The 17,468-nt window shown below is 47.0% G+C and overlaps 1 protein-coding gene across 11 annotated transcripts in view; it reads left to right on the top strand.

Annotated features, from left to right (window-relative positions):
* AMPD3 (adenosine monophosphate deaminase 3) overlaps window positions 1-17,468 on the top strand; it is an 83,319-nt gene that overhangs the window by 16,699 nt on the left and 49,152 nt on the right. For 5 of the 11 annotated variants that reach the window (XM_074997404.1, XM_074997403.1, XM_074997397.1 and 2 more), the window contains exons 2-4: window positions 7,292-7,514; window positions 11,758-11,953; window positions 14,498-14,663. In XM_074997404.1, the coding sequence (XP_074853505.1) occupies window positions 7,292-7,514; window positions 11,758-11,953; window positions 14,498-14,663 (585 nt within the window). Of the gene's footprint in view, window positions 1-7,288; window positions 7,515-11,757; window positions 11,954-14,497; window positions 14,664-17,468 lie in introns of all 11 variants that reach the window. The other 6 variants (XM_074997407.1, XM_074997405.1, XM_074997408.1 and 3 more) reach the window with 3 other exon arrangements.

Here is a 17,468-nt window from a genome sequence, read left to right as displayed (position 1 = left end):
TATATAAGTCACATCGTAGAATTCTAGGGCTGGAAATAACCTCAGGAGGTCATCTTGTCCAGCCGCCTGCCTAAAGCTGGATCAACCCCAACTAAATCATCCCAGCCGTGATTATGTCAAGCTGGGACTTCAGACTGAGGTTCCACCACCTCTCTCAGTAATGCATTCCAGTGCTTCACTACCCTTCTGGTGAAATAGCTTTTCCTAATATCTAAGCTACGTCTCCCTCTAACGTCAGACCATTGCTCCTTGTTCTGCCATCCATCATTACTGATAATAGTCTCCCTCCATCCTCTTTAGAGCCCCCTTTCAGGATGTTGAAGGCTGCTATCGTATGCCCATCTCCTGGAACGCTGAATGCTAGGGTTTCCCAAACTTTATATAGTTGGGACCCATTTTTTTTCAGTACCCTTTTTGCAGCCCAAAAATATAAATGCATAAAAAAAGTGAAAAATGAATAAATGTTCACTGTTTATTATTTATTCATGATAGTAATAGCACATAACAATAATTTGTATATTTTCTAGAGACCGGTATTTTTTTTCCCCAAGGACAGGTACTGGGCCAGGGACCACACTTTGGGAAATGCTGACAGTGTATGTAATCCTGGTTGCGAAAGATATTAGATATATTAGAATTGGAAGACATACAGAGAAGGGCAACAAGAACTACTGGAAGAGTGGAAAAGCTGCCCTATGAAGAGAGATTAAACACCACTGGGATTGTTCAATTTGGAAAGGAGATTACTGAGGAGGCATATGATAGAGGGACAATAGAAATCATGATTGTTGTGGAGAACATGCACAAGAGTTATTTTGTCCTTCATAGAAACCCAGTCAAGCTAACAGGAAGCAAGTTTAAAACAAACATAAGGAAAAACTTCCTCACACAAGCGCATAGCAGGGATGTAGCCATAAGTCGGTCTAGGTGTGCTGCAGCCCATCCATTTAGCATCCACGCCATCCAAATCAGAGCAGGGGTGAAGTGCGGCCGCAGTGGCCCAGAGCATCACTTGGGCACCTGAAATCTAGCATGGAGTTATGTGCCTGCCCTTTAGAGAGCTATGCCCCAGCAGCTTGTCCTTTCTGTTTTCTGAGCCGCCCCAGGCATGTGCCCAGCTTAGCAGGTGATGCTCTGTATCTGGAGCAGTGGTGGCAAGGTATCCGAAAAGTTACTTGAGTAAAAGTGCAGCTACCTGGGGTGGGGGGAGCATGGAATGTATTTAAATATAAGTTATCAGTGTCCCTCTGAAAAACTGCTTGAGTAAAGTACACACCTCACATCTAGATTGTACTCAAGTATCCAGAAGTGAAAGCAGCTGCACTTTTACTCAAACAACTTTTTGCCACCTCTGGTCTGGAGTACCACTTGGAAAATCTGAGCTAGCACAGCCTGGCATTGCCCATCCACCTGAAAGTCAGGGCACGCCCAAATTTTCATTCCTAGCTGTGCTACCGGTGCATAGTTAGCCTGTGGAACCGTTAGGGGGTAGTTTGTTCCGAGTCCTCCCCCTCCCTTTTTCCAGATCAGTGTAAGCCAGAGACAATGCAAGGCCTTTCTCACCGGGCAGTATAGCCTAGCAACCAGTATCTACACAGGGAGGCCCCTCTCACAGGAAGGGCCCCAGGGTTTGGGAAGGGGGCCCACTGTTACACCAGGCCCCATCCCAGGGCCCTGCCAGTGGCAGGGTGGCTCACCACTGACTTGGCAGGAACTTCCACCAAAATATACCAAGTAACCAGGGTGCATTTTCCTCCCTGGCCATGATTATGTCAAGCCAGGACTTGGGATGGAGATTCCACCACCTCTGTCAGTAACACATTCCAGTGCTTCACCACCCTTCTGGTGAAATAGTTTTTCCTAATATCCAACCTACACCTGCTTCCTACCTGTCTTCTGGGTCATCTTCTGCAGCATCCCTCTCTGACTTGCAGTGTTCTCCAGTCATCCCTGGCAGACTGGTCTGGTCTGGAGGCTGCTCCCCAGCTAGAAATCTACAGGCCCCTCTATCCCCAGCAGCATCCAGTCCAGACTACTGCCTCCACAGGCCTGTGTAGCAGACCTAGAGCTGAAGCATGCCCAGCAAGGTCACAGTGGTGGGGCCTCCTTGGCCAGGTGAGCCAGATTAGCCTGCTCTGATTTGGTGCAGCGTTAAGATACCCCATCACAGGAACTCATTAGCAGGGGCTGTTGTGAAGGGCAGAAGTATAACTTGATGCAAAAAGAATTAGACAAGCTCATGGAGGACAGGTCTTTCAGTGCCTAATAGCCAGGGTAGTCAGGAACACAACCCCATGCTCTTGGTATCCCTAAAGCTCTGCCTGTTAGAAGCTAAGACTGGACGACAGGAAATAGGTCACTTAATAAATCACCCTGTTCTGTTCATTTCCTCTGAAGCATCTGGCACTGGCCAATGTTGGAAGACAGGATATTAGGCTAGATGGCCTGTTGGTCTGACCCAGTATGGCTGTTCTTATTTATAAATTTACTACTTTCTCAATCTACAGCGGCTTTTTAGAATAAAAGCAAAAACAAACCTCAAAACAACTGTGGAAACAGGTGGACATTAGTTAGAAGAATCTTTTAGACTGAGAAAACAGGCTGACGTATCAGAAGGATCATATATCAACATTGGAAGCCTGCAGCATGCAAGGAGAAACATTGTAATATGGACGCTGACAAATCATGCCACGCCGTCATGACTCAGTCTGGTTTACAGCATAAAACAACCCTGTAAAATAAACACCCCAGTAATTGAATATACATTTAAAAAAGCTAAAGAGGGGTCTGAAATACAGAGGTCAGATCCAGACTTTCTATAGGTTTGGTGGTATTTGGATACAGTATTTCTGGTTCATGCTCACATCTATTTTTAAACCCAAAATAAACAGAATGGAATCTAACTTAAAATAGCTCCCATCATAGCCAAGGTATTTAAAAGTGCTTTACAAACTAACACTGCTGAGCAGTCGTTTGCCAGCACTTTCCCCTGAATTGCTATTATAAGTATCACGTTCCAGACTGGAGATAGTGTGTGCGCGCAGGCATTCAGGAAGCATGGCTAGGAGTTTCAGAAGATCCTCATCTGTAGTGGTACAGTTATAACAAAGGTGAAGCATTTTTTGATGGAAGGGTATTCAAATAGACACACTAAACATAAAACCAGCTTTAATTTAAAAAAAATACTACACTAGAAACTACCATCCATATCCCGTCTCCCTCTCACCTGCAGAGCAAAGGCAGAATATGAGCTGTTAGAAAACTAATTTAAAATGTTTGCAGAGCCAAACAGTACTTCAGTTTCCACTACATGCCCACCTCCACTTCACGAGAGCTCCAAGACAAACAAAAGATAAAGAGATACAAATGCAACTCTGAATTTAAAATCAGTTTTCAACTTGTCTGCAGTTCTGGAACTGGTTTAAAAACAGTGAGTAGAGTGGGAGGCAGGAAACAGGAAAGAACTCTACTAATACGTCTTCTGTCTTTAATAATGTTATTTGTTCAGAAGGAGTTCTTCTCCACTGAATATAAATTGCTATACAAAAACTCTGCTTGCAGGAATGCAGGGAATTTGTATAATTTCTGGTGTCAAGTCTCAAAAAGTTCACATGTATATGGCTACGTCTATACTACAGCGATCTGTTGACAGAAGTGTCTGTTGGAAGGGATGTCCCAACAAAACTTCTGTCGACACATACCGGTGGATCGAAAAAGCGGTCTGCTCTGTCAATAGAGAGTGACCTCACCTGGCTGTGAAACCCCAGAAGACAGGGTCACATGGATGCCAAGCCCTTCCAGGACCTCCAGCAAGGCTCGCCTTTAAAGAACCTCCCTGACCCACGTTCCCTGCCCATGCTGAGGCTTGCCTATCTCCTTGGGGAAAGCAAAGCTGCTGCAGGGCTCCCCAGCTGCCTTCCCAGTTCTCCTAACTGCAAGCATGCCAGAGCAGCTCTCGGGCTCGCCTTGGGCCGACGAACAGCTGCTGCTGGTGCTGCTACCCATCCTGATGCCTTCTTCCAATATATCTGCGGGGACGAGCCTGCCAACTGGCCCACAGAGCTCACCCACGGTGCCCCAAATGCCCTGCCTGCCCTTGCCCTCTCGGGTGCGCAGGTGGGTCTGGAGGTACCCCACCAGCTCTGACTGGTGGGACTGGCTGGTCATGGGGCAATGGGACAACCAGCAGTGGCTCCAGAATTTCCAGATGCACAAAGAGACCTTCATGGAGCCCTGAACCTGGCTTGCCCCCACCCTCTGGCAACAGAACACTCCCATGTGGCCCACCCTCCCCTTTGAGAAGCAGGTCTCCGTTGCCTTGTGGAAGCGGGCTACCATTCCAATGCTCCACCACCCTCCTCGTGAAAAAGTTTTTCCTAATGTTCAACCTGAACCTTCCCAACTGCAACTTGAAACCATTGTTCTGTGTTCCGCCATCCATGACCACTGTGAACAGCCTCCAATAGCTACCTCTCCATGGGCAACCAATTTGCTGTTGGGGCTGTACACATGTATGTAAGGCACTCCCAGGCCACAGGCCCTGCCCGGTGAAGGAGAGAGCGGCGACAAGAAAGGGAGGAGGGGCTGGGGGAAGTGTGTGTGCAGGGAAAAGCCCCATCCCTGGCGGCTCATGGTTGCTGCAGGGGGTGTGGGGGTGGCCTCCCAGGACAGGGCCCTGGAGAGCTCGGGGAGGGGAGAGGACAGGAAGGAGCAGGGGAGCCCAGTGGGGCCCAGGGGCACTCTATCCCCCAGTCTGTCAGAGTTAGGCTTAATGGGGGGAACGGGGCAGGGCCTGGGGAGCAGGGGGGAGGGCAGAGCAGGGTGGGGGGACTTGCAGGGTGGGGAACCTGGGGGAGAAGGGTGCCAGTCATGGCCATTGCCCACTGCAGGGCCTGTAGCAGCTCCTGGGGCCTGGAGGTGTGGGGAAGAGCAACGGTGGCAGGGGGAAGTGGTTGGTGGGGGCCCCGGGCATGGAGGCCTCGGCTGCCCTGGCTTCCCGGTTGGCAAGGAGACAGTCAGTTCTGGCCAACCACTGGTCTAAGGCCTGCATCCACTCCCATCACCACTCCCTGGCCTCCCACAGCCATTGAGGTAGTTTTGCCTATGGAGGGCAGCTATGTGTGCCCACAGGGTGTTGTTGTGGTGCTGGCAATGGCCTCTCCAGCTGCAGGCCCACCCTGGTGGTGGTGGGGTGCCACTCCTGTGGGCTGGCCAGCTCTGGGACCAGGAGGGGGCTGGCTAGCCCTGGCAGGATGGTGGGGCTGGCTCGGCCCTCAGATGGGGCAGCTGTAGGGAGAAGAGGGGAAGACGGTGAGTCCTTCCCACAGTAGAGCCCCCAAGGACCTGGTCCCCACCCCCAAGGAGCAGCAACCCCCACGCCTGGGCTGTGGGACAGGGCTGTCCCAGGAGCATATGGCAGGCCCTACTGCACAGGGATTCTGTGGCGTCTTGGGGACTGGGCTGACTGCGTCCCCCACCAGCCCCCAGACCGATGGGGTAGAGGTCCGGGGAGGCAGCCACAGAGGAGATGTCAGGGTAATTAAAGTCCCCCATGATAACAAGAGCCTGTGATCCGGAAACTTCTCTCAGTTGTCCAAAAAATATTATGTTAAGATGCTTTTGGGTGTGTGTTATTGTCTCTAGCAGGATGAGGGACGCTTGTCTCTAGCAGGATGAGGGACGCTCTGCCTTTGAGGTGCCTTTCCCCGGAGAGGTGCACATATATTAGTTCAAACTGGATTCTCCAGGGACCTACAGACAAAAATAAAAATATTTTTGGGTAAATAGCCCAGGCTTTAAAACAGACTCAGGACATTTTTCTTCACCAAAATTCATACAGGACCTGTGTGGGGGGCCCTACTTCTTTTGAAAAGGGGTGAGGCATCCCTGGTCTACGGTCCAGATCCGGCCCAATCCCCAGCCAGCTCCTGCACACTCCCTCCTGCTTCGATCCCACAGTCCTGGTCATCATACAGTTTTTGCTTCTCACTTGATCTGTCTAAGGGTCAGTGGCCCCCCCGACCCAAAAGGGTTCCCTACCTTCTCTTAGTAGAAGAGGGGCCTAGTGAGGTGGCATAAGACTTTGTGTTTGTTCTGAGCTAAAGCTGTGAGGAATCTGTAGTGACAATAAAAAACTCATAGAGTAAGGTAGGACTGCTCCTGACAGAGCCCATATCAGAATTGGGTTGATGCATGGGAAGCTTATTAGCATGTGTGTATGTTATTTTACTGTTTTCAGTAAGGTTTCTTTGTAGTAGTGTACAGCATAATCAGGAGTCTGTGCAAAATGGAAACACTTGGGTTAGAAAGGAATGAGGTAGGTATCAGCTCAAGCAAGGCAATGGTTGGGGCTCTGGAAGCCTGAGGCTATGTCTATACTAGACATAGCAATTGACTGCTGATACGCAATTTTAGCTATGCCACTTGTGTAGCTAAAATCGACATCAGTGGTCAACTACAACAGCTGTCTACATGGAAGAAGGTGGACATGAGCATTTCTTCCATCGACCTTCCTTAATCTTCACCACTCGCAAAGAGTTCCAGGGTTAACTTTGACCCCAGAAAGCACCCTTTTACGCGTGCACAAAACAAGCCATGGAAGATTGGCCCTGAGTGAGTTGATCTTCTGCAATAGTGTGGCTTTAGCTGTGAGTGGGTGCCCTTTCTGGACCACTGAGAGGAAACACAAGTGTAGTTGCCCTGAACTGTGATGGTAGGTTGTGACTTACATTAAAGAGTTAGTGCAAGTGAACATCTTTATGAATCATAGTATTTTCCTCCTCTATGTCTTCATATTCAAGAAAATCAATACAGGATTATCTTTCAGACCAAGCAGCTTTACTCATCAGTGGGAATATCTTAAGTGCTACCACATGATCAGCTGACACAGAGAATGGCTGTTCATTCAATCTCATTCTTTTCAGACAGCCTAAATGCAGTGGTGTTCTTGTCTGAGTCAACGTGTACCTTAGAAAAGTAACTTTCTGATGGAAGTAAAACATTTAACCTCTAAAATTGGTTTAAAAATATTCTAATTCACAAATTGAACCAAGCTCCAAAACAAACATGCTCAAAGGATGTGCTTGTTTCTTATGACAGATTAGTTTCTTTAAGTACTATTGACTATTGTTAAATTCCTTTATGGCTATTGTGCTGTTAATCGCATGCATACATATTTTTTTCTCTCATTTTCAACGCTTTTAGTTTCAGTAGAAATGCTATGAAAAATAATTACATTTAGTCAGTTTTTATTTACAATTTTATGAACTGGTTTGCTTTTTCTTATTAGCAGAGATGCCTAGGCAATTTCCAAAGCTGAACATTTCTGAGGATGACGAGCATGTGCGGCTTCTAGCAGAAGAGGTATTTGCCAAAGTTCTCAGAGAAGAAGACAGCAAGGATGCCTTGTCACTATTTACTGTGCCTGAAGACTGCCCTATTGGGCAGAAAGAGGCTAAAGAGAGGGAACTACAGAAGGAGCTGGCAGAACAGCATTCTGTGGAGACAGCTAAGAGGTTTGTTCAGTAGCTGTTGTTTTCATGGGAAAATTGTTTAAAGTGTGTATTAGAATTACATACACAAGTACATCAAGGCTGGTATGATGCCCATACAAATTACCTGAACACAGAAGTCATCAACATGCACTGTATGAATTAGGGTGTGCTGTTTCATTGGATTTGTTTGTGTAAGTTGTAACACTGAATGCTTATTTCATCTATATTTGTTTCAACTGGTCCTTATTTATATGTTGCTCTGAAGCCCTCTGCATGACTATTTATCGTACAGATACATATTACAGAACAGAAAGAAATAGCATTGAGACATACCAAGGGTCAAATTCTGGCAGCTGCTTTGCTTTGTTGCCGTGAAAAGGAAACATATGATGCAATGTTAGATATGGCTTGCATTCAGAACATGACAAGCACAACACACATCATCACCTCACAAACCTATTGCTGTGGGGCCAGATCCCAAGAATTGCTCTTCACCTGCAGTTCTCTTTAAAATAAATCATTGTGAAATTGCAGGTTCTTAGCACCTGCTTGTTCTGATCTATTAAAGATGGGAGTAATCTGCCCTGGGATTGTTCATAGATTCTTTTTCAAGATCAGGGAACATAGTCACATTAATAGGTGACTTACTCCTTATAATGCCTCTTTGGCCGTGTCTGCACTAGCCAAAAACTTCGAAATGGCCATGCAAATAGCGATTTCGAAGTTTACTAATGAAGCGCTGAAATACATATTCAGCGCCTCATTAGCATGCGGGCGGCCGTAGCACTTCGAAATTGATGCGACTCACTGCCGTGCAGCTTGTTCAGATGGGGCTCCTTTTAGAAAGGACCCCGGCTACTTCAAAGTCCCCTTATTTCCATGAGCAGATAGGAATAAGGGGACTTCAAAGTAGCCGGGGTCCTTTCTAAAAGGAGCCCCATCTGGACAAGCCGCGCGGCGCCAAGCCGCGTCAATTTTGAAGTGCTGCGGCCACCCACATGCTAATGAGGCACTGAATATGTATTTCAGCACTTCATTAGTAAACTTCAAAATGGCCATTTGCATGGCCGTTTTGAAGTTTTTGGCTAGTGTAGACGTAGCCTTTGTTGCAGGTGACCTGCACTATGGTTACACTAGCAAGTTTTGCCAACAAAACTCGGGTTTTGTTGACAAAACTGGTGGGGCATCCGTACACAAATGCATTTTGTCAACAGTTTGTCGACAAAACTCAGCACTTTCACTGGCAGCGTCTTGCCTCTCAGTCATGAGGCGCAATGCTGCTCTCGACAGATTCTGTCAACAAAAAGCCATGCCTCCTCCCTCGACAGACAGGGCATCCAGAACACTGGGCAGTCCCATCTGCTATGCTTCCAAGTGCCTGTTTTGTCAAGAGAGCAGCCAGACAATCTAGCCGCTCTCTGTTGACAGAGCGCTCTTCCTATTAGCTTTTGTGTGCGGCCCCACTCTGTTGGCAGACGTTTTGTCGGGAAGTTTCTTCCGACAGTGACTTCTGTCAACAGATTGCTGTGGTACAAGTGTAGCCCTGAGGGGCAGCCTTTGACCGAGTTACGGAAGGATTCTGGGTTGGTGAGGTCACCCCTGACATCTACTCCCATTAATATCATAGGAACAAACAAGTTGAACAACCAGCATTGCTAGTGAGAGGCAAATACACTCATCCCTCGTTAAATGAGTACTTTTACTAATGAGTACTCACTTAAACGAGGGACATGCTTACCTACCTTAGTTCACTCTACAAGTGAACTTCCCCCGCTCATATGAGCCTTACCCCCTTCCCCGCGGCTCCAGCCCCTCTAGTCTGGCCCCTCCACCCGCCAGACCCACAGCCCCAAACCGCAGCAGCCCGATGTCCCTGCCGGTCCCACAGCCAGACTCCCCCGCTGCCTGCCATCCCCCTCAACCCTAAACCGCAGCAGCCAGACCCCCTTACCAGCCCCACAGCCTGAACCCCTCACCGCCTGAACCCCCTGCGGGCCCCGAAGCCTGACTCTGCCACCGTCTATACGCCACGCGGCCCTGCAGCCTGACACCCCTGCCAGCCCTGCAGCCAGACCCTGCTGCCACCAGTACCCCCTGCAGCCCAGTGGCCAGACCCCACCCGCCACCTGTAACCCCTGCGTCCAGACCCCCTGCAGCCTCTGCTTGTACCCCCCGCGGCCAGACCCTCCCGCGGCTGCCTGTGCCCCCTGTGGCCACCAGATCCCCCCTGTGGCCACCTGCACCCCACACGGCCAGACCCCCCCCCCGCCACCTGTAACCCACATGGCCAGACCTCCCCCCTTGGCCAGACTGCTCCACGGCCGCCTGTACCCCCCTGCGGCCTGACCCCCACCCCCTCCTGTAACCCCCGCAGCCTGACCCTCCTGCTGCCTGTATCCCCTGCAGCCTGACACCTCCGCCACAACCTGTAAACCCCACGGCCCCATGGCCAGACCCTCCTCTACCTGTAACCCTTGTGGCCCCAAACCACAGCAGCCAGACCCCCTTACTGGCCTGCAGCCTGAACCCCGCAGCCTGAGCCCCTCCCAACCCGCTATTCATTAACCCTCCCTCCTGCTCACAGCCCCAAACTACCCCCAGCCTTTAACCCTCCCCAACCCAAGGTTCACTCACCTTTCAAAAGCAGTGCCAGCGGCTGCCACTCCTTCCTCGATTTGGGAGCCCTAGGAACTAGTCAGAGGCTTTTACGTGTAATTTAATAAGAATTTAGTGTCCCTCTTATGAGTTTCTGCCTACGAGCAGAAAGTTGGGAACCAGTTGTGCTTGTAAAGCGAGGGATGAGAGTACACACTTTGGAATTATTTCAGAGTAAATAATCAGCAACACACTTACGGAATCTGTGTTTTTTGATTTTTGAAAAATCGATTTAAAATCTCACAATGTTAATTTCCACTGGCTGCAATTCATATTGTGTGAAATTTTGAGAGAAGCATCTATATTGACCTTGCGGGGTATTACACCTGTGGAAGTGAAGGTAGGATTTGGCTCTTGTGTATGACTTATACCACATTTTTGAGGAATTAAATAAAGCGTGCATAGAATTAGTAAAAAGCCCCAGATTCCAGTGGGAATAGCTCTTATTAATACTAGATTGTAGAGGTTCTTGAATTAGGCACCAAATTTTACCCTTGGTCGCTCTTACTAAGCAATGGTGGAAGGTGGCTCTGTATTTGCATTACTATTCAAGTATTCCCGTAAAGTAATTTTAATATTTTGGCAATTTGTCTGTAAAATTATGAAATGGGAGAAGTTTACAGCACAAAAGTTACAGATAATTCATTATTTGAAGTATATTTACGTATGTTCAGAAAAATAAATAGCAAGTAAGCTTTATAAGGGAAATTTAATTTAGCAGTATACAAATATATCTTGCAAAACTGATCGCTAATCAAGTCATTATACACAGCCATCATTCAGTTAAACTTGTCTTGAGCAAAGGCTCAGCAAAAAGTTTGTCTGAGGAGGTGAGCTTTACTTTTGTACTGGAATCCTTGTAAGATATATTGAAGTGGATCATTTAGAATAGGGGGTTGATTTTGTAGTACAAGCCCACTCCTGCTCTCAGTGAAGCAAAAGGGCCAAATTCTGATTGACTTCAATAGGAGTGGCCTCTTTATATTCAGTCAACTGAAGCATTTTTCCTAATATGGCCAGAATATGCCTTCGCTGTATACAATAACCACTTGAAACATCTGTGTTTTAATTGAAACCATGCCTCTCAACTTGATATGCTTCTAAACCCTGCAGCTGCTGCTGTGAATCAGAAACCATTGTGATTTTTGGTGGTACATAACCACTTCCCTTATTGAGAATGCACCCCCTCACATTACTAGCTGCCAATTTATTAAGTTCTGGTGCAACAATGTTTTAAGAATGTCATAAATTTCTCGACACCTGCTCCATAAAGCTCAGGTATAGTGAACATATTTGCTCTCATTGTAGTGATAACAATCTGTCACTTGTAAGAAGTGCTGGTGTAGCAACATAAAGTAACTGAAAGCTGGTGTGAAAATTGTATTTATTTATTTGCTAAATAATGGGGGCCTATTGTGTGTGTTGTACATAAATTGCAGGCAGCGTGCTACAAGTATCAGAAATGTCACTGGACTGAACATATCAAAACTCAGTGGTTGAGTAATCTGAAGTCTTTATCATGCTACAGATAAAGCCTTTTAGAATGTAGTAGTTCCTTACTCTATGTACTGGTTTCTGATATACAACTTTTTATACCATGAATTCCTAGGAAGAAAAGTTTCAAGATGATTCGGTCCCAGTCCTTGTCATTACAAATTCCAACCCAAGAGTGGAAGACTCCACCTATCAGTTCACTTCCTTCTCCTGCAACTCTCATTCTTCCAGGTGCTGTTCAGCCAATGCAAGTGCCGTATACAGTTCCAGAGTTTCAGAGAGTTACAATCAGTGGGGATTACTGTGCTGGGGTAAGAAATGCATCAGTGTTTTCTGTTAGTCTTCTGTGTATGAAGCGAGGCAGGGAGGAGGGGGAACAAAGGGAGAGAACTTGTGTGGGGGAATGATCATATGTTATGGCCTTCCTGTTACACTTTACTACGCAGTTGGGTTAAACAGGTGTAATGAGAGAATTTACCCCACGTTATTTCTTACTGTGTATATTAATTGGTTAAAAAAGTAAAATATAACAAGGCATTAAATATGTGCTCACAGATGTACCCAGTGCATCTGAGAGGAGGAGTGAAGTCTGCTTTGCTGCTGTAGCTAACAGGCAGTTGGCTTTTAGCTCATGCAGAAGAGGCACATGGCTTTAGCTCCCCAGGTCCCAGGGTCAGTCCTGCATGCCCAGGACATGTACCTGCCAGCCTTACACAGAGATGGGAGGAAGAATGCTCTTGCAGCTAAGGTGGCGGATTGGATTTAAGTCTTGATTTAACTTCTGGCTGTTTCACCAACTTATTCTGTAACCATGGGCAAAGTCCTTGAGTACCTTTGTGAATTGGAGCTTAAGTCTCAGGCACATGTGTCTATGTCCCAGTTTAAGGCTCCATTGGTACACCATGCATAAATAGGAGGAGAAGGGGAGGGAGAATGAATGAATGACTGTAGTCCAGTTGTTAAGGCATCCACTGCAGAGGTGTGAGACCCGGGGTGCAGTCCCAGTGCTCCACTCACTCCTTATTTCTGTACAGTGCAAGAGTTCCGGAAGGAGAGATGTAGGATGCTCTATGTCAGAACATCCCATAGCCCAGTGCCTAGAGCAGGCTCCCAGGTTGTTCACATCCTTTCTCTCTTTTTGCCAGAGAGAGGGTGATTGAACGGGGGTCCCCTGTGAGAGTGCTCAAACCAATGGACTACAAGTTAGTAGATGGGAAGCAGCAGAACAGCCTCTCTCCTGTTTTGTGTGGAGTGAGGGCAGGAACCTATGCAAGGGGACTGTGGGTCCCTTACTAGAACTCAGTGAAGGTTTTCGGCTGGCTGGTTCCCATGCAGAAAGAAGGGGAGGGGTCGATGAGAAATTAGGACCCTGAGACTGACAGTCCCTAGGATCAATGAAAAGAGGCCCAGGTTTCAGGTCAGCCTGATTGACAGGGCAGGCAGGCTAATGAGGGGGGTCAGGAGGCCAGTGTGTGTGTGTGTGTGTGTGTGTGTGTGTGGGCGGGTGGGTGGGTGGGTGGGTGTGTCCCATCCTTGATGTGAGTTGGACTTACCTGAGTCCAATGGAGGGTAGCCAAGCTAAGGAGAGCAGGAGCCTGAGCTGAGCTGAGTTGAGCTGAGCTGAGTTGAGCTGAGGAGCAGAGCTATGCAAGCCAGAAACACAGCACAGAGAGGGGATCTATGCGGGGAGGAGAGTTGCAGCCACAGAGCCAGAGGGGCCAGGTAAGCAACCTGGGATCTGGCAGTGGAGCAGTAGAGAGTGGAGCAGGGGCTGGGAGAGTGGAGCTGGAACTGGGGCTAGAGCAGCTTGGGGCTGGATGCATCAGGGCTCTCCCAAGGCAATGCCCCCCCACCTCAGGCCCTGCCCGGCCTCTTCTCACCCTTCCCCCCAACTCAGCCCTTTCCCCAAGCCCCCACTCTGCCCTGCCTTTTTCTGCCCCTACTCCACCACTCCCTGGAGCTAGATGACCTGTGTTTTCTTTTAACTTTTCCCATATTTCTTTATTAAAAATTAATTTCTATTTATTACATTGTGTTTCATTTGACCTGTATGCAATGAGCATTGGGTCAGGAAAATGTGCAGTGCAGAGACAACACCCCGGAGTGGGGACACCCTAGTCCCTGCCCTAGTGGGGCCATGGTGGGGAGGGGTTGAACCCCTAGGAATCCTGGGCCTAGCCATGTTGGGATTACAAGGTCTCTGCCACACAGGATAGCGGCCAAGGTACCTACGAGGTCAGGGAGGCCTTTTGGTAGAGGAATTGGGAGCAGGGACGTAGGTCCTTTCACTAACCCATTTCATGAGGGTAGCGTAAAATCCAGGAAAGTTCTCCCCAGTAGCAAGAGAGTTCCCCCATTTACACCTAACTCATTGCCACAGGAGGTGACTTAGCCATCTGACTACAGGTGGTGGATTCCAATTCATGGATTGCTAGAAGAGTTTGACACCTCTGTGCAGCCTGGACTTAGGCTTCTAACTCCATCGCAGTGACTGGATTTAGGATACATTCCTCTTGTAGGCACTGCCCATTGGCTAACTTAGTTTCCTGCATCACATGCTATCTTTTACGAATCACATGTTATGGCTCCTATTTCTTCCAATTCATTGTCTGGGGAACCTAGGCAACTAACTCAGCTTTATGTATCAAAATATTGTTCCTGTGATTTCCTAGACACCTAGAAATATGTGCAACAATGCTGAGCATTGCAATGTCCAAGTCAATTTGTGGATCCATATCCTACAAATCTTACACTTCCGGAAAGAAAGATTTTATTATTTCCTAATTGGTTTCAAATGGGTGACAAAAACTGACTTATAGCTGCTCCATTGGTAGTTGTACAGTCCCTCTTTTCAGGTTACAGTTGATGACTATGAACAGGCTGCGAAGGGCCTGGTGAAAGCTCTGCTAATTCGAGAGAAGTATTCACGCCTTGCTTACCATCGCTTTCCAAGAACAACAGCACGATATTTGTGCACTATGCAAGATGAAAAGTGGAAGATGCAAGATGAAGTATGTCCAGGTATGATAGGTTTCCCTTTTTAAAAAACAACAACAAAACAAACATGGGATATGGGAGATGCAGGAGTTCAGGAATCACCCCCTAGAGCAAGAGCAGAGAACCCTGTTGCCCCCAAGGCTGGGAGGTCTGGTGCCACCACTACCAGGAAGAAAAGCAGGGTAGTGGTTGTTGGAGACTCTCTTCTGAGGGGTACGGAAGCACCCATCTGTCACCTTGACGTCATCCCAGAAGATGTGCCACCTGCCAGGAGCCAGTATCCGAGACATTGCAGAGGTGTTGTCGAGGATTATCCAGCCTACTGACTACTACCCCATGCTGCTCATCCATGTGGGCACGAATGTACAGCAAGGTGTAACCTTGAGCAGATCAAGTGTGACTAGAGGGTTCTGGGAGTACAGGTGAAGGATTTGGGGGTGCAGGTAGTATTCTCCTCAATCTTTCCTATCCAGGGCAGGGGCCCAGGCAGAGACAGGTGTATCCTGGAGGTGAATGGCTGGCTGCGAGGATGATGTCGCCAGGAGCACTTCGGCTTCCTCGATTCCAGGATGCTGTTCCATGAAGGACTGCTAAGTGGGGATGGGGTTCACCTGTCGAGGAATGGGAAGGATGTATTTGCATTGAGACTGACTAACTTAGAGAGGAGGACTTTAAACTAGGTTCCAAAGCACACAAATAAGTAAAAAACCTGGAGATCTGGGAGTTGGGTTGGAAATGGAGGGATCATGGGGTATAATAGCAGAGAAAAAAGAGGGACTAACTGGGAGGCAAAAGCAAATCAGTATTTTATATGCATGTATACAAATGCAAGAAGTACAGGTAATAAGCAGGAAGAACTTGAAGTCCTAATAAATAAATATAACTGTGACATAATTGGTATTACAGAGACTTGGGGGGATAGTACACATGGTTGGAATATTGGTATAGAAGAGTACAACTTACTCAGGAAGGATAGGCAGGGTCAAAGGGAGGAGGTGTTGCCTTATATATTAAAAATGTGCACACCTGGACTGAGGTGGAGATGGATGCAGGAGGCAGACGCATTGACAGTCTCTGGACTAGGTTAAAAGGGGTAAATAACAAGGGTGATGTCATGCTAGGGGTCTACTACAGACCACCTAGCCAGGTAGAAAAGGTGGATGAGGCTTTTTCTAAACAACTAACAAAATCATCCAAAGTGCAGAATTTGGTGATGATGGGGGACTTCAACCATCATGACATATGTTGGCACAGGCTATCCAGCGAGGCACAGACTATCCAGAAAGTTGTTGGACTGCATGGATGGCAATATTTTATTTCAGAGAGTGGAAAAAGTTACTGGGGGGAAGCAGTTTTAGATTTGATTTTAACAAATAGGGAGGAACTGGTTGAGAATTTGAAAGTAGAAAGTAGCTTGGGAGAATGTGACCATGTCATCACAGAGTTCGTGATTTTAAGAAATAGTGAAAGGGAAAACAGCAAAATAGAGACAATGTATTTCACGAAAGCAAATTTTGCTAACCTCAGAGAGCTGGTAGGTAAGATCCCATGGAAGCAAGACTAAGAGAAAAAACAACTGAAGAGAGTTGGCAGTTTTTCAAAGGGATATTTTTAAGGGCCCAAAAGCACGCTATATTGCTGCATAGGAAAGATAGAAAGTATGGTAAAAGACCACCTGGGCTTAGCCAGGGGATCTGGCATAATCTCAAAATCAAAAAGGAGTCATACAAAAAAGCAGAAATTTGGAGAAATTACAAAAGATGAATATAAGCAAACACTACATGTATGTAGGGGCAAGATTAGAAAGGCCAAGGCACAAAACGAGCTCAAACTAGCTAGAGACATAAAAGCTAACAAGAAGTCATGCTGTAAACATATTAGAAGCAAGAGGAAGACCAAGGACAGGGTAGGCCCACTAGTGAGTGAGGAGGGAGAAACAATAGCAGGAAACTTGGAAATGGTTGAGGTGCTTAGTGACTTCTTTGCTTCGGTCTTTACCAAGAAGGCCAATGCAGAAATGCCTAACATAATGTGTGCTAGTGAGAAGGGGTTAGATTTAGAGGATAAAATTAAAAAAAAAAAAAAAACAAGTTAAATATTACTTAGAAAAGTTACATATCTGCAAGTCACCAGGGCCTGAAGAAATGCATCCTAGACTATTTAAGGAGCTGTTAGAGGAGATTTATGAATCTTTAGCTATCATCTTTGAAAAGTTGTAGAAGTCGAGAGAGAGTCCAGAAAACTGGAAAAGGGCAAACATAGTGTCCAGGAAAAGACAGACCAGTCAGTTTAACTTCTGTGCCAGGAAAGGTAATGGAGCAAATAATTAAGGAATTCATTGGCAAACATCTGGAAGAAAATAAGGTGATAGGTAACAGCCGGCATGGATTTGTAAAGAACAAATCTTGCCAGACCAGTTTGACAGCTTTTTTCCACAGGATAATAAGTCTTGTGGATAAGGGAAAAGCCATGGATGTGGTATAACTAGGCAGCTTCTCCACTTGCTCTCTCCCATTGGAGGGGACATATTAATGAGGCAATTCAAAGCAGGCTAATGAGGCGCTAGTCTGCATATTCAGCACTTCATTAATATAATGGCGGCCATGTGAATTTCAAAGTGCAGACTTCAAATTGCAGATTGAGAGTGAAGAAGGGGGCGGCTTCGAAATAAGCACCCTACTTTGACATTCCCTTAACTCCGATCTAGTTTGATGGGAGTAAGGGAATGTCGAAGTGGAGCACTTATTTTGAAGCTGCCCCCATCTACACTGTCAATCTGCAATTCGAAGTCTGCACTTTGAAATTTGCGTGGCTGCCATTATGCTAATG

This window comes from Carettochelys insculpta, chromosome 6, assembly GCF_033958435.1.
Source record: "Carettochelys insculpta isolate YL-2023 chromosome 6, ASM3395843v1, whole genome shotgun sequence".
Classification (NCBI taxonomy): Eukaryota; Metazoa; Chordata; order Testudines; family Carettochelyidae; genus Carettochelys; species Carettochelys insculpta.
This window is presented reverse-complemented; position numbering and strand designations above follow the sequence as displayed.